Source organism: Trachurus trachurus, assembly GCF_905171665.1.
Source record: "Trachurus trachurus genome assembly, chromosome: 9".
Lineage (NCBI taxonomy): Eukaryota > Metazoa > Chordata > Actinopteri > Carangiformes > Carangidae > Trachurus > Trachurus trachurus.
The window spans coordinates 34,814,840-34,837,678 of record NC_139895.1 but is presented as its reverse complement, the minus strand read 5'-3'; the positions used below and the strand labels follow the sequence as shown (position 1 = coordinate 34,837,678).

The window sequence follows — 22,839 nt, the reverse complement described above, 5'->3', positions numbered from 1 at the left end:
AGTTTTTTTTCCAGCTCCGATCTTTAATACGCGCTCGTGTTGTGTGTCCCAATCCCTCTTTTGCTGAAACGTTTGGCCTCAGCTGGCAACAATGTGTGTCCTCGTGTTGTCACTCGCACTGACAAACTGGGGAACACTTGCTCCCGCCTCTCCTTCTGTCCTTGGCTTTACCGCATGGCCCAGACCACTTTCCTTATCCCACTTAACATTGTTATATTGTTAACATGTCAATACTCGTGCTCAATGAGTGATTCCCCTATTGTGTCCATACATAACAACAGGAAACAGTGATGGCGGGCGTTTTGATTGGAAGCCGCGTGACACACTTTAAGCCCCCTTGATCCTCTTTTTTTTTTTTTTTTTGAGTGAGTTGTCAGGGCTTTTTCCTACTGGCCTCCTGTAACAAAGAGCCTCCCTAAATTTATCACGCTAGACAAACCCCTTTAAGTTAATTACTCCGCACCGAGGACAACAACACTGATGCGTGCTGACACGAAAACACTCAGGGTGGACAGGGCCGAGCGACTGGGACGCCCGGGGGGCACAGCCGCTGTCTCAGTCAGAGCATCTCTGTGATAGTGCAGCAGCACTCAGCGGGCAAAGAGCAGAAGGGGATGGGAAAGAGAGGGGAGGGGGGGGGGGGGGACTGCTCACAAAGGGGGAGAGACAAGACTGCTGTGAAAAACCACAGCGTTAATGTTCAAAATCAGCATATGTGAAGTGGATCTAATCTTACCCCATCCAGTCATGTTAGAATCACTTTGCACGGGGCCAGACATAGTGGCAACCTGTCCAATGACTCTGTGAAAAGCCTAATCATGCTTAAAATAAGAGAGTTAACATCCCTGACACACTCAATATGGATGACACATGTGAGGAAGGAAAACAATTCTCATTAAAGGGACTATGAGGAGTTTTGGAAAGTGAAGTGTTTTCACACTACATTTCCCATGAGCCTCCGCGCGCACGGTGAAATTCTTGGGAAGACAGATGAAAGCAAAAGTGTTTGCCAAGAATGTTTTCATTGATCAAGAACGAAAGTCAGAGGTGAAGACGATCAGATAACGTCGTAGTTCCGACCATAAACTATGCCAACTAGCGATCCGGCGGCATTATTCACATGACCCGCCGGGCAGCATCCGGAAAACTGAAACTAGGAAATGCTGGGCGAGTCGACCACGAAATAACTATAAAGACAAAACGATACATTTATTGAAAATGGACCCATTAACAAGTGTGGGTAATGTAGATTCATCCACATTACTATGAGACTCTTTTATAACCAAAAGCAAACTTCTCGGGGTCTCTTTAATGGGATCAGAAGAACAGATACTTTATGGAACCTGGCCTCTTTTTTTTTTGTAGGCCACCTCAATCATCACAGCTTAGTTCTCTCAAGTAAACCAGCTGCAAAACCACAAGAAAAAAAAAAAGATGACACATGCATTAAATATAAAGTGCATATTAATCTGGATGCCGGAAAATATTTTAGGATGGATTTAGTGCATCGGGTCAAAACAGTAGGACTTTATGAAAGAGATTGCAGGTGCATTTTACACATGAGTGAGTTACTCTGGAATCAAGGCCAGCCAGGGCAAGTACAGACATCTTTCAGACAGTGATTAGAGAGAGCTTTTCATGTGCTTTTTAGTACTTTATCATCTACCCATTAGAACACTTTTTAGTTTTTAATCCTGACCATGAAAGGCCTGAGGAACATCTGTGTTGTGTGTGCGGTGTGTCTTGTGGACCTACCCAGATCTCCTTGGACGCTGTTGTCATGAGAGGTCCTGCTGGACGTGGTGGATTCGCCATCGCTGGGCCAGATATGACCCGTTTTACGGACCCCGATGATGGAGGCCTCGGACACCACCACCTGCTGCTTCAGACGCTTCTGAGAGAGAGGCGTGGGCGGGCTGCTGCTCTCGAACGACTGCTGTGAGTGCTGCGAGGGCGAGCGGCTTTTCTCCCTGTACATCTGATAGGTGGTGGGGCTGGGGGACACGTGGCTGGACTGGCCCGAGGAGAAGTCCTCCTCGCTGGACGTCAGGTTCTCGTTGGAGCTGCAGTCCGGCGTGTAGCCCCCACCTCCGTCGTCGAAGCTGCCTGGAGAGTAGGAGCGCCTCGGCCAAGTGAGGTGCGCCTCCTCCTCCACACTGTGGTCCCTGATGTGGATGACTCTAGTGTCCCCGTCTGCCATCATCCCCCCGACGTACACACTGGTGTAAGGCTGGCACTCGACTGGCTGCCGCTCGGACTTCCCCCCAGTAGAGCGGGTCACTCCGTCTTTCAGGAAGTGAGGGCTGACCTCGGCGTCATCGTACGAGCCATTGTAGCTGCAGTTCCCCTCGGTCGACCTTCCTCTCTGAACAGCCTTGCTGATGTCCCCCGTGGCGGCCGACAGGTTCCCTGGCAGCGAGTGCAGGGATCTTTTTCTCTCTATCTGCATGGCCTGACAACCCAGGGTGCTGATCTTGTCCGAGACCTCCCTGTCGTTGACTTTGACCAGCCCCCGCTCGTTGTGGTACTCCATGTTCACGTAGAACGGTTTCTCCTGGCCGCCCACCACAGACAGTCCTTTGCCATCTCCGGCTGTGTGAGAGTTGGCTCTCCTGATGCGTTCAAAGTTGGACCTCAGTGCTGCCACTGACCCCGAGCCCACCGGGAAATCGTGAATCTCCGAGTCCTGGCGGACGGGTGACAGCCCACCTTTCTGTATGGCCGGGGAGGCACCGTCCACCTCTCCCTCTGGATGTGGTTTACACCTCGCTGTCTTCACATGCCCCCTCTGCTGCTGCTGCTCCGCTGACACCTCATCCGTGTGGGACCTCTGGCAGTCTGGGCCACTGGGCACTTCTCCATCCCTCGCCTGGGGCGCCCTTTTAAATCCCCATCTCTGCCCATCATAAGACTTCCTCTCTTTCGCCAGCAGAGTCTGCAGGTAGATCATCCGAAAGCGCTCCTTGTTTACGTCCTTCTCCAGCTGCCTGATAGACGTCTTGCACTTGTCCAGCTCCTGTTCAATGTCTCCCATTGTGGTCAGCTCCATACACGGGGGATCAGACTCTGGGAACTGGGCTCTCCATGCCTCCACAAACCCCACTGGTTCAACCATTGTTGTTGTTACTCTGACATAAACTATTCAATCGACTAACAACAAAGAGAAACACATATCTAAAGTGGACAGTTCACAACTTGAAGTCTTCATAGTGCTACAAAACAGTTAGGAAGAAAAACCGGTTCAGTGTACTCACAAACACCAGAATAAATCCTACAGTAGAAACATCACAGGTCCGTGTGAGTTGATCCTTATTCTCGTACTTGGTCCCTTGTTGTCCTCGTCTATCCTCTGGAGAGCCTCAGCCCTGCTCTGTGTTTGGTGTCAGACTGGCTCGCAGCTCTGTGGTGTTTTGACTCTTCGTCACCGTCACGGTCGCAGCTCAAAGAGGAGGAGCTACATGGATGTGATTTAACATTTCACTCCACTACACAGATACACAGACAAAAGAGAAGATGATTTATGAAAAACACTGTTTCTAATATTAGACGGGTCTGCAGGTAGAGCTAGCCTACTGAGAGGAAGAAATTCAAAAAGAGTATAAAGCCAATATATTCGCTGATAAATGTTACAGTGACAGCTATGAAACATATGGTCCAATAAAGCAGGCAAAGTGACACTTTAAAAGGCTAGAAGGGTGCAGCAGTGCGGTCACCACGAGGGCTTTGTGGAGGACGGTGTTGTCTTGTCTTGAGCTTGTTACAGCTGAGGTGGATGAAGAAAAAACGACGTCCAGACTTTTCAAAAATACCTGCCGTTTTGGTGTCAGCGCTGGTTTTTTAAGCTTCTTGGTTGAACCAGAAGATGTTTTCTTCTTCCCTCTCCAGCTTTAGACACGTCTCCCCACGACACGCCAGTCCTGTCGTTTCAGTTATGTTCTGAAAACTCCAGTTAATCCAACCAAAGTTCACTGTGGTGCAACAACACGGAGCCGTGGCTCGAGCTGATGTCGCCATCTGACGGTTCAAAAGTTCATACCAGGAGGGTGGTGCGTTCAAGTACACATTGTTAATGCCTAAAGTGGGTACTTTACTGTTTGTCTGTCTGTAAATTGATATTTTCGACTGCTAATATTAATCTTGCAGTTTATCTAAAGAGTTGGAAAACAAAACAGTAAAGTGCTAAATTGATTCAGGCCACCAAAAAATTCAAATACAGGTCAAATGTTATTACAGTATGTATTTAAGCGCTTTTACTGCTCTTAGAGACTATAAAAGTGCTAAGTGCAAGTCCATGATTACGGCGTTTATAGAATAATTTTGACCACAAACCACATTAGGTCAATTTCAATGATTTGTATTGACTTCTCTGTGCTGGTGAATTTACGAGGCAACTTGAGCACTGTTTTGTACAGATTGTCCTGAACTACTTCCTGTTAGCAACCAATCCGCGACGCTTTCATGGTTTCCATGGGGCCGTTGACAACAACCGCTGTCTACTAGCTAGCTAAAGATTGATTTGGCGATGTATTTGGAAATGTAGCTTATATTTACCGCTTGTAAATGCTTGGTTTGGGTTTACACTATCGTTAAACTGAGTGAGACTGTCATAAGAGGGATACTTTACGGGCTGGTAAGACAAGCTGCTTAGCGACAGAAAGCTAACTTACCGTTAGCTGGGTAATTCAGCAAAGAAGGAGGACGACGCGGAGCTAGATTCAACCTTTCCAGGATGAGCGAACAGCTGAAATTCATCGTTGAGCAACTCAACAAAGACCCATTCAAGAAAAGCTTGAATCTCATCACGTTTGACTCTCTCGAGCCGATGCAGCTGTTGCAGATTTTAAACGACGTTTTGGCTGAGATCGACCCAAAGGTGAATAATTAGCATTAGCCTCACACAGGTTTAACTTACCAGAGCTCATGTGTAGTGTCTGTTTATATGTCGTATTCCTGAATTACTGCTAATAGTTAACGTAATTTCACTGATGTTCCTGTTCAGCAAACCATGGATATACGTGAAGAAATGCCTGAACAGACTGTGAAGAGGATGTGTGCTCTGCTGGGGATGCTCAAATACAAGCCCCCTGGAAACCTTTCTGATGTGTAAGTGACTGCAGCCAATTTCCCTTCAAACTTTTGATTGTCAGTCTGTAAATATATTTTCATGACATGCTCTGCCTCTTTTCAACACCTGCAGGAGCTCCTTCAGACAGGGTCTGGTGACTGGCAGCAAACACGTGGTGCACCCCATCCTCCACTGGCTGCTTCAGAGGGTCCATGAACTGAAGAAGAGGGCTTACCTGGCCCGCTTTCTCTTCAAACTGGAGGTTCCTGCGGAGTTTCTACAGGATGATGTCATCAATGACACCTATCACCAGGTTTGACAATACATCACAGATATTGATATATGCATACAATGCAATCCCTGCTGTTTTTTTTAATGATGCAAGAGAGGTTGTACCTTGTTGTGTGTTCACAGTATGAAGAGCTGGTGGAGGGATTTAAGACGTATCACAAGGAGTGTGAACAACTGAGGACTTCAGGCTTTTCCACAGCAGAAATCAGAAGGGTAAACAAAACAGCCAGTAACCCTTACACAATCTCTGTTTGTTTGATGTTAAACTTTCTCAGTATAAAACTGGCATTGACTTTACAGGTAATACACATAGTTAATTTCCACAAAATGATTTCAGTAAGTTTTGAAGCAAATGCGCCAAAATCCCATGTGTCCTGGTTAAGTTAGGATATTTACTGTTTGTATTTGTCCTTTATGATTTAAAAGGGTTTCTTCCCACATTTGATACAGTGATCTGAAATGATTCATCATGTCTTTGATAACAGGACATCAGTGCTATGGAGGAAGAGAAAGACCAACTCATCAAACGTGTGGAGAGGCTAAAGAAGAGGGTAAGACAGATTGCTCTGGGAGGTCCCTTCGCGCTTGAAAGGCTTTAGGATTCACTGAGGAATGAAAACATGACCTCAGACATATATTATCAGCTCCTCTAATAGACCTGACAAGTTGCAATGCTGTCTTAACAAGGCTGGGAGGTAATGAGGTGTTTATTTAATGGGTCGTATTTATAGGCCCTGCCAAAAGGTGAAACTTGACGCTGTGCAGGTGTCAAGGCTATTTCTGCTGAACTTGTGATAACATGCAATCTGACATAACATTCATTTGTCAATCCACTAGGTGGAGTCAGTATCCAACCATCAACGGATGCTGGAACAAGCCAGACAGCTGCGTGTGGAGAAGGAGAGAGAGGAGTCACTGACTCACCAGAAGCAAGAACAAAAGAACCAAGTAAATGCTTCATTGTTATTAAAATGTGTTTCTTTCATCATATTTGCACCTGTTGGTTTAGTTTATGTGACATCATGGAACAACCAAACAGTATGCCTTTTGCTGAAGAGAATTGAAAAGACAATAACAATGTTGTATTGTATGTCTGATGTTTTTTTTTTTTCATGTTTGATATTAGGGTTAAAATTCTTAGTCATTTGACAAAGAATTAATCATTTAATAATTTCATTGAATAGATAATAGAATCATGTTAAGTATTCTCAACTTTCAGATTCAGTATTTATTTATTCTTTTCCTTTGTTTTATCCTCGTAAAATGAAACATAGTGAGGTTATGCCTATCAGTCAGACAAAATTGGTTTGAGAAGATTCTTTCATTTACATTACATTATTACATTTAATAGGCTAATCAATTGATTCAATAATCAACATGAAAATGAGTTATATTTGAAATATTCATTGATAACCACATAGGGCAAAAGAGAGAAACATGATGAGGCCTATGTTTCTATAAATTCTTAAATTTGACTTTCCTAGTCAGCTATGAAGAGCAGTTTGAAGAGCTTCAAAGCAGTTTAACATGATGGGCATTATTCGCTCTGTAACATTTAATAGATTGAAATATTGGCATGTTAATACCGAATTTGATCAGTAATGACAACAGCATTTGCCTGTGGCCTTAATCCCTGGTCCTGATATTTGCCCCATGTTACCTGTATCAGTAAATCCTTTTTGTCCATGCAGCTGTTCCAGGCAGAGCAGAGACTGCAGAGATCACAGCAGCAGTTGAAGGATTTGCAACAGGCAGCAGCAGATGCCAATCCAGAGAGTGAGTGTCCGTGTCCTGCTGTTGCCTCTGGAGGACACAGCTGGATGGGAAGTTCAAGGACACAGCAGAGCGTTGGGGGAGGGTTTGCTCAGCTAATAGGCTTTCATCTGTTGATACCCCTCTAATTACCCTGATCTTTGAAGTGCTATAATACAGCTTATCTGATGTTGAAATTGTCCCCTTTTGTTCTCATCTGGTATTGGGCTCTTTCTCTACAGAGGAGATTTACACATTGACAGTTTCTAAAATGATCTGTGCAATGCAGACTGAAGTGGAGCTACACAATTAGTTACTTATCACGTTACTGAATGTGTGTGTCCAAATATGTACTTTGAAAACATCCTTTAAGCAGTACAAGTACTCACACAATTTTAAACAATGAAAATAATAAAAGACAATTTCAGTATCGGTTTATTTTACAAAAGACACACGTTGTGCATTTCTCTATCTTCTCTGTGGCTTTGCATATATAAGTAGTTTTCAGCTTGATTCGAGTATCAGAGCCATTGAAGGCTGATGGGCTTTCAACCAGATCGGAATTAATTAAGAGCTTTATCTCTCTCAGGCTTAATGAAGAGACTAGAAGAAGAGATGAAGATCAATTCCTACATGGTCTCAGAGAAACTCCCCAAAGAGCTGGAGGGTATGAGGCGTACGGTGCAGTACCTGCAGAAGGTGGCATCAGAACCTGCCATGGGCCAGGCCGATCTCCACGAGCTGGAGGACAAGGTCAGGAACAGAGGGTGGTGTTATATCTGTGTATCTTCATAAGCTGCAAAATGTTGATGTGTTCTGCTCTGAGTGATCCTTCATTTTCATTTCAACAGATTAAAGAAGCTGATTCTCAGATAAACCAGCTGATTGAGAAGAAGATGATGAGGAACGACCCCATGGACGACAACCTGACCCTGTACAGGCAACAGGTGCAGACTTTCTGTGATGTTTTTCATCTTTTAGCCAAATTTAGTCCGTGAAGTGATCCGACTGTGATGCTGTAAGATGTCGAAGATGCCCCGTGGAGCTTTCACAAACACAAGTTGCTTCCTGTCAGTGCTACTCCCCAAAAAAATCGCAGTGTGCGTACCCTTGACGTCGAGGAACATCGAGATAAACAAAAGAAGGACCCACTCAAACAAATACAGCTCCACAGAGCAGACTGCTAGAGGTCAAAAACTCCACAGGGAGCCCGAGGTGTCGTGCAAAGGCTCACCAGAAGGTTTATTTATGTTTGAGAAAATCAGCACATTGATGTGCTTTGGATTATTTATTTGTTTGCTTACAATGGACAGCAGTGCAGAGGTCATCTTTCTTTCCCATCCTCTCACAAAAGAGAGCTGCTCAAGTGAAAAGCCAACAAACTTGATGCATTTATTGGTTATGATTTAAAGGCACTATCCTGAAAATGTAATGTATGTAGTGTTGAGATCTGATAAACCTTGTGGTTAAATGCAGATGTCTTTTATCATCAACTTTAACGTACAAAGTCATCCTGTGGATTCTGTAGGTCAATTTATCGAGTTAAATTTGAGGAAATTATTGAAAAGTTCAGAACATACTTAAAAAATATGCAAATAGCTGCTGGACAGTGTGTTTACGATTTCAGTGAGAAAATTATACTATGCATGAGATGTAATATATTGGATCTGGACTGGTTTTCAAACTAACTGTGACCACAAAACATACACAAATTAAACTCTTAACTAAATGAAAGGGCAGAGAAACTTTATGAACACAAAAACATTATTTCTAGTGTCAGACCATGTGTTCAACAGCTTTGTCTCCCACAGAGTTCTGTCAGTATAGGTGTCAACTTAGTAAGCCAAAGCAAACTGAATGAAGTTAACTTTCAAGCCTGAAAAAGTAAGAAAACTGTACTGTACTGTACTGTACACCAGCAGAACATTTCTGAGTGTAGGGGGCCTGTATGATTTTGTTGAAAGCGAATAAATACAATGTTGTAAGAACCACACATGGCAGAAACATTATACTAATGCATCCATGTATGGGGAAGATGAAGAATAATTTCCTTAATTTCACGTAGTTCCTTTGAGCTAACAATCAATACTAAATGTGCCTTCCCGCTTTAAAGGGATAGTTCAACATTTTGGAAAATTGGCCCATTGTCATAATCCTTATAGTTTTAGGAGTAGGTTCGTTACCTTTAATTGTCGGCGCAAGCTATCATCAAATACACAATCCAACAACTCCAAAACACTCTGGTGGACAAGTTGTGAGACCTGTACATTCACCACGCTATGAGATAATAACGGAACATTACGAGACAGAGTTGTTTTAGAGGTAAATTCATGCAAAACTGCTGATGTGCGTTCCCGTCCGAGGCAGTTTTTCGGCAGGCGGTCTACCTCGAAAAGAACTGTGCAGGTCACAACTTGTCCACCAGAGCGTTTTGGAGTTGTTGGATTGTGTATTTGATGAGTTTGATGAGGGAAACCAAGAAATTCCAATAGCCTCCGTAACGTAGCTCTGAGCAGCTCGCGGCTCTGCTCTGCCGTTCTAAAAACAGCTTGCACCGACAATTAAAGGTAACAAACCTACTGCTAAAACTATAGGGATTATGGCAATGGCCAATGGCCAATTTGTCAAAATGTTGAACTATCCCTTTAAGTTGCATATTAATAATAAAGTAAAATTTGTTTTTTGTTTTGTTTAGTTTTTTTTTTTTACCTCTATCATTATTCTAGCTAATGGTCTAGCGCTGTGACATTGTGTGTTCTTGCGACATGGAGACAATGACCAGGACATAAGGCGACCCCCTTTTGTTTACAAGCTGAAGTTTCTCGCCCCTAATAACATTCCCATTGCTCAACCACATTGGGCCTCCTATGGGTTAAAACGGGTCGTTCTGCAGAATCTCTTTTGTCATGTTTGTATATCTAACGTAACCCGACTCCTGCAGGCTTCCATCATCATTCGGAGGAAGGAGTCAAAGGCAGAGGAGCTCCAGGAAGCGAGGGAGGAGCTGGCTGCAGCAGAGAGGGAGCTGAGGCAGCGGAGCACCCAGGCACAGGCCACTGATGGGGCAGAGGTCATCCGGGGTGATGAGGTACGCTGATGGAAGAGATTCTTCCAGTCATAAAACAACACACACAGGCACGAAAAATCAACCACCCCTGAATTGCTTCACAGTCATGTTGATGTTATTAATATTTGTTACATACCTGATCTATGTGTTTATTTCTAATAATAATTTCACTACCATGTAAAGAGAATGTTCTGTGTGTGCACGTTTAACAGCAGCCCTCACCTACAGAAACTCCAGCTTTATCTGAGTGCACACAAGTAGATCTGCAAACCGCAGAAAACACAAGAGGCTATTTCTGTTCTTATCCAAACACACGCAGGCTCACTGTCTAATGTTACTTATCCCTTTTCCTCACTCTCCCTCACATTCCCATGCAGAGCCATAAATAGAACACAACAGAGAATATCCAGAACAAGGAACTGTGCTGGACGAACTGCCCCAAAGTTGGCTTTTTCCTTAATCTTTAGTATAATCAGTCTCCTAATTCAAGTCAGCTGGACACATAAAACAGACTTGGGGCATAAAACCTTTGTCTTTATTTATATCCCATGACGAGGATGTACTCCCCCCTTTCAGACACATGGCACGGCCTTCTCTGAGCTGTCACGTTGATGAACCAGGCTGAACCACTGATAAGGAGAAAGAGAAGTAACAATACTGTTGCACATAAGACAGCTGCTCTTATACATTAAGCCTGCAGCTGAAGCATCAACTACAAACGGTTCAGTACTGGCAGAGGGGCACTGATAGATGGAGGCTGTGATCACTGTGTGGATGAGAATTTTTCTCACCTGTTGTTTGATGCACCTTGACATCCATAAGGTGCTTGATGGAGTCACAGTATGTACGTTACACCGGCTTCCTCCCTCCTCTGTGGAGCTGCTGTCGCTCTCTGTGGATGGTGCATGTGTGTGTTGTCCTACTGCTGACCCTGACCTCTGACCTGCCCATGTAGGATGAAGAGAAAATAATGGGCCATGGTGGAGTTTAGAAAAACACACCCTATCACAAACGTTTAAGACACTGGTATAATTTTAGCATTAGTGAAGTGGTTTGGGACATTAAAAGGATAGTTCAACATTTTAGTAAATTGGCCCATTGCCATAATCCCTATAGTTTTAGGAGAAGGTTCGTTACCTTTAATTGACGGTGCAAGCTATTTTTAGAATGGCGGAGCAGAGCCGCAAGCTGCTCAGAGCTATGCTACGGAGGCTAATGGGATTTCTTGGTTTCCCTCATCAAACTCATCAAATACACAATCCAACAACTCCAAACGCTCTGGTGGACAAGTTGTGACCTGCACATTCACCACGCTATGAGATAATAACGGAACGTTACGAGACAGAGTTGTTTTCTAGGTAAATACAGAGACTGCTTGCCGAAAAACTGCCCCCGACACAAACGCACATCAGTGGTTTTGCATAAATTTACCTCGAAAACAACTCCATCCAAAATAATGGTTAGTTGCAGCCCTAGTTTCAACTTCTAGGGAATATGCTTATTGGAGTAAGAAAAGATTGACACCAGGCGGGATAAAGTGCCCAGTGGTCTTGAACCCCAGAGCTCTGTAATTCTCCTATTTGGAAATTTATTCCAGAGTTTGCACTTCTCACTCCCCTTGGGCGAAATTGTAATTTTAAGACCTGAATCAATTTAGTTTATATTCTAGCCATGTAGTGAGTGTGCTTATAAAGAACTTGGAGGATATGGGCACAATGTCCATACATGGGGTTGGGAGGCGGAGCGTGGGGTGAGTGTCTTGGCAGATTTAGTTAGCCTTAGACAGAGCCATGGTACCTGTTTCCCTTGTTTTTATGCTAAACTAAGATGATGGTTCTAGTGTGAAATTTAGACTCAAGCAGTGCGGATCTTCTCATCTAACTCTCCACAAGAAACTAATTTGAACTTCTCGAAATATCCAACGATTCTTTTAAACAAGCAAACCCTTTAGCGTGCCGTATCAATGGTTTCTGTTCGACATGGAACAGGACAGCCTTTCAGCACAAACACGGGAGACGACGGTGTTCCTGCTGCAGAAGCAAAACTCAGAATTTTCACTGACTCTGGCAAACGATAGAGGTAGTGAAATATCTGCGGAAAAGTTATTTCCAACATGTTTATTCCTGTCAGGAACGGAAGAGAAAGCAATCATCTGGATAAGGAGGGAGAGGTAGTGAAAGCCTCTGTTACAGGAAGAAATATTACGAGGTGGTGTGTGATATGTTGTTGTAAAAATACTGTGTGTATTCAAACCAGCATTTATGCTCTGCATTCATTTGATCAGTGTTTTACAGTCAGCTGGAGACTGACTGACGTACATCGAGTCTGACTGAAACGGTGAGAGGGAGCTGTTTGTTGAGACAAAGAGGGCCCTCGAGACTATACATGAATGAAGTGAATGGGGAATGTTTTTTTCAAACACAGCTTATCAGACTCCTCCATAGTTTCGGGCTATCAGCCATGGTGGAGATGATCACTTTATCAGCGGTATTTTCCATTCTGCTGGTTATGTGTCATCACATGCCACCTACCAACTGCAGGGCCTGTCTGAGAGGGATGACTGCATCTGCTCGTCATTGATTGGACAGTAACATAAAACCACTTTGTCAACCAGCCTCATCGCGCTGGTTAAATTTAGCTTCACTCCAGTCAAGACAGCATCAGAAATGTGACACACTGGATTTATTTTTTTTTCCTCGACAAAAATGTGGAGGTCTTATTGTAACTGGCCAGATTTGATTTAATTTGTTTGCAGTTTCAGTGTGTTGGTTGGTGTGACTATACTGTATGTCTCAGTCCAGTGTGTTGTGACTGAGCTGCTGTGCTGTATGGCAGCAGTTGTTTTGGGGACACAATGTCGGGAACTCTATGCAGAATAACGCTGCTGCACTAATTCCTCTCTCAGCCATGTCTGCCCTTGATGTCCCAAAATACACAAAGAATAAACGTACACACACACACACACACACATATAGCTTCTTAGATCCCCAAAGGATGTGAAGCACATTGTGATTTCTGGGGCTGTTCTCCCGTGTCCATGTTCATTTATAGCTGCTCTTCATTGTGGAGGAGTTTCATTGTGTCCCAATAGACAGACGGGGCGGGGAGTGACTGAACGTCCACTTAAAGCAGTTATTCTGCCAGATGAAGCTGCTTGCTGTTCATAGCTGGCTGTGAACCTGAAAGGATCAAGTGACTGTTTCAGATCATGGCATGGCCCCCAGGGCCCTCTGCTGCAGTCACTGCTGTTTTCTAATCCCTTCCCTCCCCTGGCTCAACCCATTGTCTTCTCCTGTGGCCTTTCATAGTATCTCAGCTGTGCTGGACACCATGTCCACAAATATAAACTGTATTTATGCCTCTTTTCCTCCTTGAATTTCCTAAAAAAAAAAAAGTACATGCATTGCCAATGCATATGCTGATACTGATAATGTAAAATTGTTTGTGCATCTTTGTTTTGAACCTGCTGTAGTTTACATTTTTATTTTACATATGAATCGAAATAGGTGCATGTAAAATAAATCACTTATAGTGACTTTAGCATCTTTCAGCTTCTTGTTTTGGCTTTACAACTACAATGTTTTTGACACTTCTCTTATTGGCATTGTTTCCAGCCGAGGAGAGAAAAAGATATTTGGAGGAGACTAAACTAGAGCAAAAAGAAATATTGGACTCACATTTGGCAACTAACCACAAATGAATACTAATGTTGCTCCATAACAGCTGGATGTGTAAACAAGCAGTTGTTCACCATATGATCACAAGTTTATATGTCAGTGTTGTGTTTCCAGCTTTGTTGTGCATCTTGTTTTGCTGTCCAGTTATTCTTTTATTTGAAGGTAATGTTGTCTTCTTTGTCTTTGTTTTTCAAAGCTTAAACGGTTGGTGGCGAAATTGCGGAGCAGGGGGACCGTGTACAAGAAGAAGCGGCAGAGCATTGCTGAGCTGAAAGCAGAATATGGAGTCCTGCAACGAACAGAGGAGATCCTCAAGCAGAGGCATGAGACAGTTCAAGAGAAACTGGTAACACACTGTTCATTTGATTGTCATATAAGACATGCTAGGTGTTATACACAGCAAAACAACAAAGGTTTACTATCTAATAGTTACCTTGAAAGACTTGAAATCTAAATGCTACAGTGCAAATCATAAGGAAAAGTACATTTATTTTATTAATAACTAGACCAAGCAAGATTGCTTTCTGTATTTTATTGAACACATTGAACACTTGACACTTTATTAATTGTTATTTTTGATGCACAATGTTGTACCAGGACCACAGAAAAATCCCCCCCTAACTGCATCTAATGCCCTCTGTGCCCCGTAGCTTTTATACTGCACCACCCCCTCCGCCCCCTCCCAGACTGCTGTTCCAAAAGCGCTCTTTTCCCTTGATCTCCCCATTCACGCAGCTCGCGTTAACAGTGAAGTGGCAGAAGCTTCCTAGAAATGGCTTCACACCTCTGTGCGGTCCCAGCACCTGACTTGTTGATGGGCTGTCTGACGCAGGCAGAGCTGCTATTTCTGATGGTTGCATCTGCCGCTCCTCCTCTGTCTGCATCCCACACTATGATTTGTGAAAGCAATGAAAGTTTTCCTGCCACTCACATGTCTAGCCGGCCGCGTCCGCCCCTCTCTGTCGTGCTGTTGCCCGCATTAGCAAAGATTAAATGCTTTTGTGTTTGAATCGGCTCTCGTGTCACAGTTTCATGAGCTAATTTTAGCTTCATGTGGAATAAAATTATATATCAAAATCATTTTTTAATCATTCATCAGTGGAGAGGGAATTTGTTCAAGATTAGTGTGTATTTTTGGTTTATTATTTAGTTAATGCCCCTTAGGCAACACTCCAAAAATATGTAGATTACTTTTACTTTTATTTGCCATATTTTTCTTACTTTTATGTACTTTTATATTCACTGTACCTTTAGTTACCTAATTTTTTATGTACCGTTTTTTATCTCCTGTTGGATTAATGAATGTTTTGTCAAATCCATTGCTAAGCATTGATAGACATATATTACACATACATATATTTTAACCATTAGATTTGACAGACCTGACCTCGTGTCTCTGTTTTGTTTCAAAGCAAATTGTGGAAACTGAGAAGGGAATCTCTGGCTACAGCAACACTCAGGAGAACCTGGAGAGGGTCTCTGCCATCAAGAGCGAGCTGGATGAGAAGAAGGGCCGAACACTGGACGACATGTCTGAAATGGTAAAATCCCCACAAATCTACCTGTGTAGTTAATTTTATGCTGATGTTACAGATGAAATTTAGTTGTTTTTTTTTTTGTTTTTTTACAAAAAATGAAACAAATGCAAATTGCAATTTGTTTTCCTACTGTTCTGTACCACTGTCCTTGTTGAATCTAGGTTATTTTAAAAGCTCTACACAGTTGCGGCCCACCCACGCAGTACAGGTGTTTCCACTTTTGGCAAATTACAGCAAATTAGAGAAGCTTTGATAATCATATAAGAGCTGTCCAGGCTCTGTGTGCTTCAGTTGCATCTTCTTCACTCTGTGAGGGCGTGAGTCCTCATACTGTCATATTACTGTACATCATTTTCACAGGGGGACAATTTGAAAAAAGAAAAAGTTAGAAAAAATAATTCAATGTTGTCTGAGGGCCTTGGTATATGCTGGCTCACCGTTATGGGACAGTAAAACAGAACAGATCCATTGTTAATATTATTAGTAACACCTGCTCTTTTCCTGCCACGACAGTGTCTCCTGTGTAAAGGGCCTTAAAGAAGAACTATGCAGGATTGTTTAGCTTAACTATGCTACATTTTACCTTAATTAAACAGCTTGTTTGTGATGGTTTAAAGGTGTACAGGAAAGAAAATTGAATTTGAGCCCACTCTGGGTCATAAAATGTATGTAATAACTCATCTTTCAGACGATGTAGGTCAAACTTTTTGCAAAATTCTATTTTTGAGTAAATCCGGGATGAAAGTGTGTTTTTTTTTCTTTTCGCATTGGATAATGCAGGCGCACGGATTATACGTCAGCCTGTACACGATTCACCAGCCACTGATATTGGATCCGTAATCCGTCATTCAAACGTCTGAGACACGCACACACACACGGAGCTCGGGCTCGCCCCCAAGCTTTGAATAACGCTCGATAACGACCAATCAAATTCGTTTTCCTTACTCGGGTAAACTCGTGTTGCAGCTCGTGGACAAACAGGACAAACGGCCATTTCTGTACACCTTTAATAAATGACATGTAACTTGTTACGAGGGAGAATGGAGGCTCTCTGCCTTCAACATAGAGTCTCTTGGCTGAAAACAAATGCAAAAAAAAAAGTGACCAGACTTGCATAGTTCCTCTTTAACACCTATTGATACCTATTGGTTCCAACATCACTCCACCTGACCTCAGTGTTGGCAGAGGTCTAACTAGCCAGAGTGAAAACACCATTGCTGCTATGCGGGTCTTTTAATTAGAACTAAATTAGATCTGTAGTTTTAAACTTTACATTGCTAAGGGGAAAGCTCACATTCTCAGCATAGCTCGTAGCTTTGGTTTTATTTATCACCCTGTCATCCTTCTGTGGTCAAGACCCAGAGGGTAGCAGTCACAGCTCATTAGGCCATGCTCCAAGCTGTAGTGAGTTTGTTGATCAGTTTGGCAGCGCAAACGCTTGGCAAACTGCAGACTGCTCCTAATGATGGAGTCACACACCCCTGGCTCCAACTTGAATGTAGCGGAGCAGCGCTGCAAAGCCATAAAGCTTGAAATACTGCAATATTATAATGAATATTTACCCAACTCCTACTGGATCTTGTCGTATAATTTTTGCTGTGGTTTACGGTGAAGCAGTGATTTATCATATTTATCCTGGATGTGGACAATGAAGTCTTTCTGCCGAGTTAATCAGAGAGTTGACAATGCCATCTGACTGCATCATAAAAGTCACAGTTAAATGACCTGCTGTGTTCTTCAGAGGAAGCAGTTGAGCTTTCAATAATGTTTCCTTTCAATTAACATTGTGATTATTGTAAGATGTATGTTTCTTTTTTCACAGGTGAAGCAATTAAACTCTATGATAGTGGAAAAGAAGGCAGCCCTAGCTCCAATTATAAAGGAGCTGAGATCATTGAGACAGCAGTGTCAGGTGAGCATTGCTGACATTATAACACCTCTACTTCCAAAAGTCCTCATATTGAGTGTTTGTAAAGAAAATTGGACACCACATTTTAATAAGAACCCTCAAAAGGCATGACAAAACCTCATAATACATTAATTATATATATTTTATATAGCAAGTAAGCAAGCCAGTGCAAAAATACATCTCTTGCAGCAGAAGCATTTAGGTTTTCACATGAGAATAACCTGGTTGGCTTTGAATTCTAAATTTAAAAACAAATGGTGGAATTTCTCTTGTATGCCCTCAAGTCAGTACAAGCGAACTTGTATTGTGTTTGTGTGTTGTGTTGGACTGGGTCCATTAAGAATAATTTACATAGTCCCTAAATAAAATGCATGATGGGAAAGCCCCCCCACATCGCTGAGCTGAGGCAGAGGATTTAATTTTCCTACATGTGTTCCCAGAACCACTCTTCCATTTTACTGGGTAATGTCTGCTAATGAAGCGCTGCAACAGGAAGACATAAATAGACTGTGTAAGAGCCTGTTGTAAGTTAAACTGCTCAAATGCCAGCTGTGATGAACTTATGTTGATATGAAACAGTGCTGCGAGCGCGACAAGATTGTTTAAAATTTGTATTCTATGTATTTGTCGCATTTCTCATTCAGCATATGCTACGTGAAATCATTTGTCTCTCAGTTCCTGTGCACCGACTGTTTGTATTCTGATCTTTACAGGAGCTGAGCCAGGAATATGACAACAAGAAGGTGTTGTATGAAAGTTCTGCTGCCGGACTGGAGAGCAACAGATCTAAATTAGAGCAGGTATAGTTATTATCCTGAATTAGATTCAACATAATTGAATATAATATTTTATGTCAGCAAATTATACATCTATTTTCTCCTCATGTCTCTTTCAGGAGGTGAAAGCCTTGAGAGAGGAGATGGCAAAGGAGGAAAACCAATATCATTATATCAACTCTATGTCAGAGGCATGTGTTTTAGTCTCTAAAGTCTGTGTATCTGTTTGAAGAGCATTAGAATTGATACTCCCTGCTACTTTCAGTGTGGCTGCAGGAGTAGAGAAAATATCATGGGATTTTGTAAGTGACCTGCCCCCCAAACACTGCGACAGTATACCTGATCTGAACCGTGCACCTCTGCCCTCCACAGATCATTGAGATGCAACTACAACGGGCTGCTGAGGAGATGAAGGTCTATGTGTCATCTGATCCACAAGAGAGGAAGAAGGCCGTCAGGTGAGCGTGCTGCTGAGTCGGGTCACCCAGCTGCTCGCAAGATGAGACGCCCTTTTTACTTCATCAAGCTCTTATTACAACTCGGTCCGTTAAAGTGCTGCCACTTTTATTCCTGCACAAAACAAAGGGTGCTGTCAGGAAGCCATCACCGCACCTTGTGATATCAAGATATGAAGCTACACCACACCTTTATTTAAAAACACTGGGTGAGATCAACATTTGAGATTACGATGACTTGCATTTTAATAATAGCTCTCTGCTTCATTTACAGGGAGGTGTACATGAAGAACATTTCAGAACAGGAGTTACTTGGCAAGGTGAGAAATGTGGCCTAAAGCTAGCTGCTAAGAAGTCAAGGAATCACCTAGAACATGCCATGGGTCAATAAGTGAAAATATAAAGTGAAATTTACTGGAAGCTTACAGAACTGCATCAATGTAAAGTACTATATTTCAATTATTTATTTGTATATGGACCATTTAACAGTTACACAAAATATAATTTCCTTTTTTGTGTACATAGAATGCACGACATAAGTAAGTGAAAGTAAAAGAAAAAACAAATTAACAAACAATCCCATCCCCCACCCCTCTTCCCTTGGACCAACAATAAATGGGAATTAGATATTACTACACCATGCCCAAAAAATTACACATTATTAGGTCATGTATGGTTTAAATCATGTCTTTGAGCACATCTGCAACTTGAGACCATATATTAAAGGGGACATATTATGGAAATATCACTTTCTGAAGGCTCTTTATATTTGGGTGTTTGTCTTGCCTTCCGGCCCCCAAAATGTGAGAATTGCCAAAAAAAAAATCTGCAATGTGCAGGCTCACTAGGTTGAAATCCATGTGGTTTTACGAGCTGTTCGTTCAGTTGTCTTCCAGTGATGTAACTAGGTTTTCGAATTTGCATAATAACACCCCTATGTGGGACCGGTAGAAGGGGTGGGGCAAAAAGTGGTTCATTTGCATTTAAAGGGACAGGCAGCGAAACCAGCCGTTCTGAACAGGGCTGTTTTGAGTGGATGAAAAGAGCTGTGATGTTTGATCCTTGGGGTATTTTGACCAAAGTATGTCACAGACATGTCTTTAAGACACCTGGGAATTATTTTAATTTGTGGAAAGAGGGGATAATATGTCTCCTTTAATGTTCTTCTCATTCGCACCATGTAGTCAGGTGGTTGATAATTCCATACACAATATCCAAAAAAGAGTCCACTGACAGAATGTTAGGCTGTAGGGGTTTTCCACCTAGTAGCCACTAATTTATTTGCTGCTGTTAATCCAGCAAAGAAAATGGGAATCTGTGCACACTTCAAATGCAAATGGGAAATATCATTTAGCAAGAATATGGCTGGGGATGGCATAGTATCGATTGATAGAAGAAATGAGAGTTTAGAAGCAAGCATACTCCAAAACTCTGAGACCTCTAAGCATTCCCATGTCATATGGAAAAATGTGCCAAGTGCATTGAATGTACACGGAGTGCAATATGGAATGTAAAGTAGTGTATTTTTATTTCTTATGTTTGGTCAGTCAGGCTAATTCTTTTATCAACTTACTCATCATTCTTGTCCTGTGTGGTCTCCAGAAGCTACGCGAGAAGCAGAAGATGGTGAGGGAGAACCACAGCGCCAACATGGAGCAGATGAAGATGTGGCGGGACCTGGAGCAGCTGATGGAGTGCAAGAAGCAGTGCTTCATACGAGCCCAGAACCAGGCTTCTATTGGTCAGGTCATCCAGGAGGGAGGAGAGGATAGGCTGGTGTTGTGAGGCCTGATATCCAGGCAGGGACACCTACAGGTCACCTACAGGTCACCTACAGTTTAAGCACTACACAGCACTAAACCTGATGTCCTGTAGCCTCCTGTCACGTGTCCAAAATATTCTACAATATTGGGTTGTTACATGTAAATTGTTACTGGACACTTAAGTGCATTCAAACAACAGATAGAAGGTTTCTTTCATCGTTTGTTTCATTCATTGAGTTCATCTCTCCTCTGTCTTGTATCTTACACACTACCATTAAATTACACTTTATAGCTTATGTTATCAGTAGCTTGGTGGTGATGACATGGTTTAAGATGCGTTGTGAGTCCACAACTTTAAAAAAACACACGTATCAGGAGGTGTTGCAGGACAAAGGTTTTCCCTCTGGTTCACTGGAGGCTCCCAATTCACACATCTTTAAGAATATGCTTTCAATCAAAGCGTCCAAAGATAACGGCATTACAAAGTGGTTCACTTGGGATGTGGCCATAGTCGACTATTTTTGGCAGCAGCTACCATGACCTTGGACAGGCTGTCTTGCCAATTTTGGAATTCACAGGGACTGCCACCGCTTTGGACGGTGCAGATGAAACAGTCACACTATTCTCTTCTTTTCCACTCTATATAATAATACACTATTTTTCTCTAATAAATCCAATTTCAAGATAAACTTTAAGACATACATATTATGTTGGTTGTCAATGTATATCTATTAAATATATTTTCAATTCATTTTGACTCATGTTTGATTATAATAACCTTTAAATGATAACAGATGGCTTCCCATCCACTGTTTCCCCGATTAATTAAAATATTTATTCACCTATTTCAGTTGGAACAAAAGAATAAGAGACTAATGCCCAAATACAGAAATCACAATGATTGTAGAGCAACCAAACAACATAATTGACAGGAGTGGTTTGAAATGTTATTAGTAAAAGCAGTATATCAAACTACATGCGGGTGGAGTAAATTTTAGTTGCTATACTTAGGTATAATTGCCTATTCTTAATGAACAAACATGGCACACACCTCATTGTGCACATAGACTATGATTTGAGTGTCGCACAATGTTCCCGACAAATGTCTTCTTGGATACTTCAGGATCACACCATCACTCCCGCAGAAACTTAATCTGCTGTTGACAGCCAATGTTAGTGGCTTGAGTGCCAAACGGATCAAGTGCACATTATAAAAGGCAGCTTGGTGTCCAACTGGGCATTGCTATGTTATTAATGTTGCAGCACTTTGTGCTTCTTGGAGCCTTATTAAAATGCATTAACAGATGATACATGCCAGTCGTGTAAAACAGCTGACAACAATACCCGCTGAAGAAAACAATGTGTGCTGGAGGGTTTAACCTACTGCCCTCACACATCTATAGCAATTTGTCTGTCTTTACAATTGTAAAGCAGATGTAGCTGATGAATTAGGGGTGGGCCATCATTGTCTCTTGGGGTGGTGGTGTGCCTCTGGGTGTAGCTGTCTGTAACATGACTGAGACATTGATCTGTGATTCATATTATTGTTCTCATGAACCCATTCCCGTCAAAGAAAAACAAAGGACCCATGTCAAACATAAATGAGGCAGTGGTACAATAAGACATGGGACCTCTTGTTGTCTGGGGGATTTGTGTGAAGCAGTCTCAACTGTGTGGTCAGTGCACCATGACCAACAGCAGCAGAGCAGAGTGTTGACTGTAACAATGGTGTTTTTACACTGGTTCTCTACATGGGAGGTTTTCAGTCTGTGTGGAAGCTGCTTTGCAGCAGTGGTCAGGGTCAGATAGTTTTGGGGAATAATTAGGCAAATCTAACAAAAAATAGGAAAACAACAAGAACATCCTCATTACAATGTCCATTTTGCCTTAGCTAAGAGTTGAATTCACAACTTCTGACATCAAGAACCAGCTCCTAACTCATTGAGCTAATTGGCTAGAGGTGAGACCTTGTGTGTAGCTTCACAAATCGAATTTAAGTAGTCACCAGCCAGGCAGAAGGCAGATTTCAAAAATTGTCAAAATGTCAAAAAATCTGTTATCAAGACAAAAATCTGGTAACACATACGTATATTGCATCTAGATAGCATGGAAATGTTGGGGATTTGTTTTTAATGATAAGTGTTTTGCTTCATAAGAGAAAACCTGATGTTTAAAAATGCCACTCTCACATTGACTGCAATTGTTCACAATTGAGCAGAATTCAAAATGTTTTTAAAAAATTCAGTTTTTGAGATAAAATTCTGATATTTGCCAAACTTCATCAACCACGACTCCAAAATATTGTCCAATTTTTTCAGGAAGATTAAAAATGTATTTCGCAATTTTGGCTGGTATATGTTTACAGTAGCTACTACTGTTTACAGTTTTCTTGCACTATAAGCTCAATTTTTCAAATTTCAAAAAGTGGTATTTTTGTGGAGAACAGTCTGAAGATGCAGTGTAGCAAATTGTGGGACAAGAAAGGTGAAATAAGTTTCACATAATGATGGACTTCATAATTTGCATTGGATTTAATTGTGGCTACA

The 22,839-nt window shown here is 42.1% G+C and overlaps 2 protein-coding genes across 2 annotated transcripts in view; one reads left to right on the top strand and one right to left on the bottom strand.

The window, feature by feature from the left end:
* Window positions 1-3,909, bottom strand: part of LOC310991808 (breakpoint cluster region protein) — a 38,850-nt gene extending 34,941 nt beyond the window's left edge. Inside the window, exon 1 of the mRNA XM_083979740.1 lies at window positions 1,756-3,909. Within this exon, the coding sequence (XP_083835866.1) occupies window positions 1,756-3,115 (1,360 nt within the window). The 5' untranslated portion in view covers window positions 3,116-3,909. The remainder of the gene's footprint in view (window positions 1-1,755) is intronic.
* A 566-nt stretch (window positions 3,910-4,475) lies between these two features.
* On the top strand, window positions 4,476-20,457 carry ift81 (intraflagellar transport 81 homolog). The gene is made up of 18 exons (XM_083978349.1): window positions 4,476-4,873; window positions 5,000-5,103; window positions 5,198-5,378; window positions 5,480-5,569; window positions 5,842-5,907; window positions 6,194-6,304; window positions 7,048-7,132; window positions 7,698-7,861; window positions 7,960-8,055; window positions 10,050-10,196; window positions 14,049-14,198; window positions 15,265-15,393; window positions 17,213-17,302; window positions 18,013-18,099; window positions 18,195-18,266; window positions 18,448-18,533; window positions 18,805-18,850; window positions 20,133-20,457. Exons 1-18 carry the CDS (start codon window positions 4,730-4,732, stop codon window positions 20,313-20,315), a joined length of 2,031 nt encoding a protein of 676 aa, XP_083834475.1. The 5' UTR covers window positions 4,476-4,729; the 3' UTR covers window positions 20,316-20,457.
* The last annotated feature ends 2,382 nt before the right edge of the window (window positions 20,458-22,839 follow it).

Bases quoted from the DNA above. Each gene is read 5' to 3' on its own strand.
- ift81 (XM_083978349.1), top strand. From the start codon at position 4,730: ATGAGCGAACAGCTGAAATTCATCGTTGAGCAACTCAACAAAGACCCA. The intron at 5,104-5,197 runs GTAAGTGACTGC...CAACACCTGCAG, and splicing joins CCTGGAAACCTTTCTGATGT to GAGCTCCTTCAGACAGGGTC. The intron at 5,379-5,479 runs GTTTGACAATAC...GTGTGTTCACAG, and splicing joins TCAATGACACCTATCACCAG to TATGAAGAGCTGGTGGAGGG.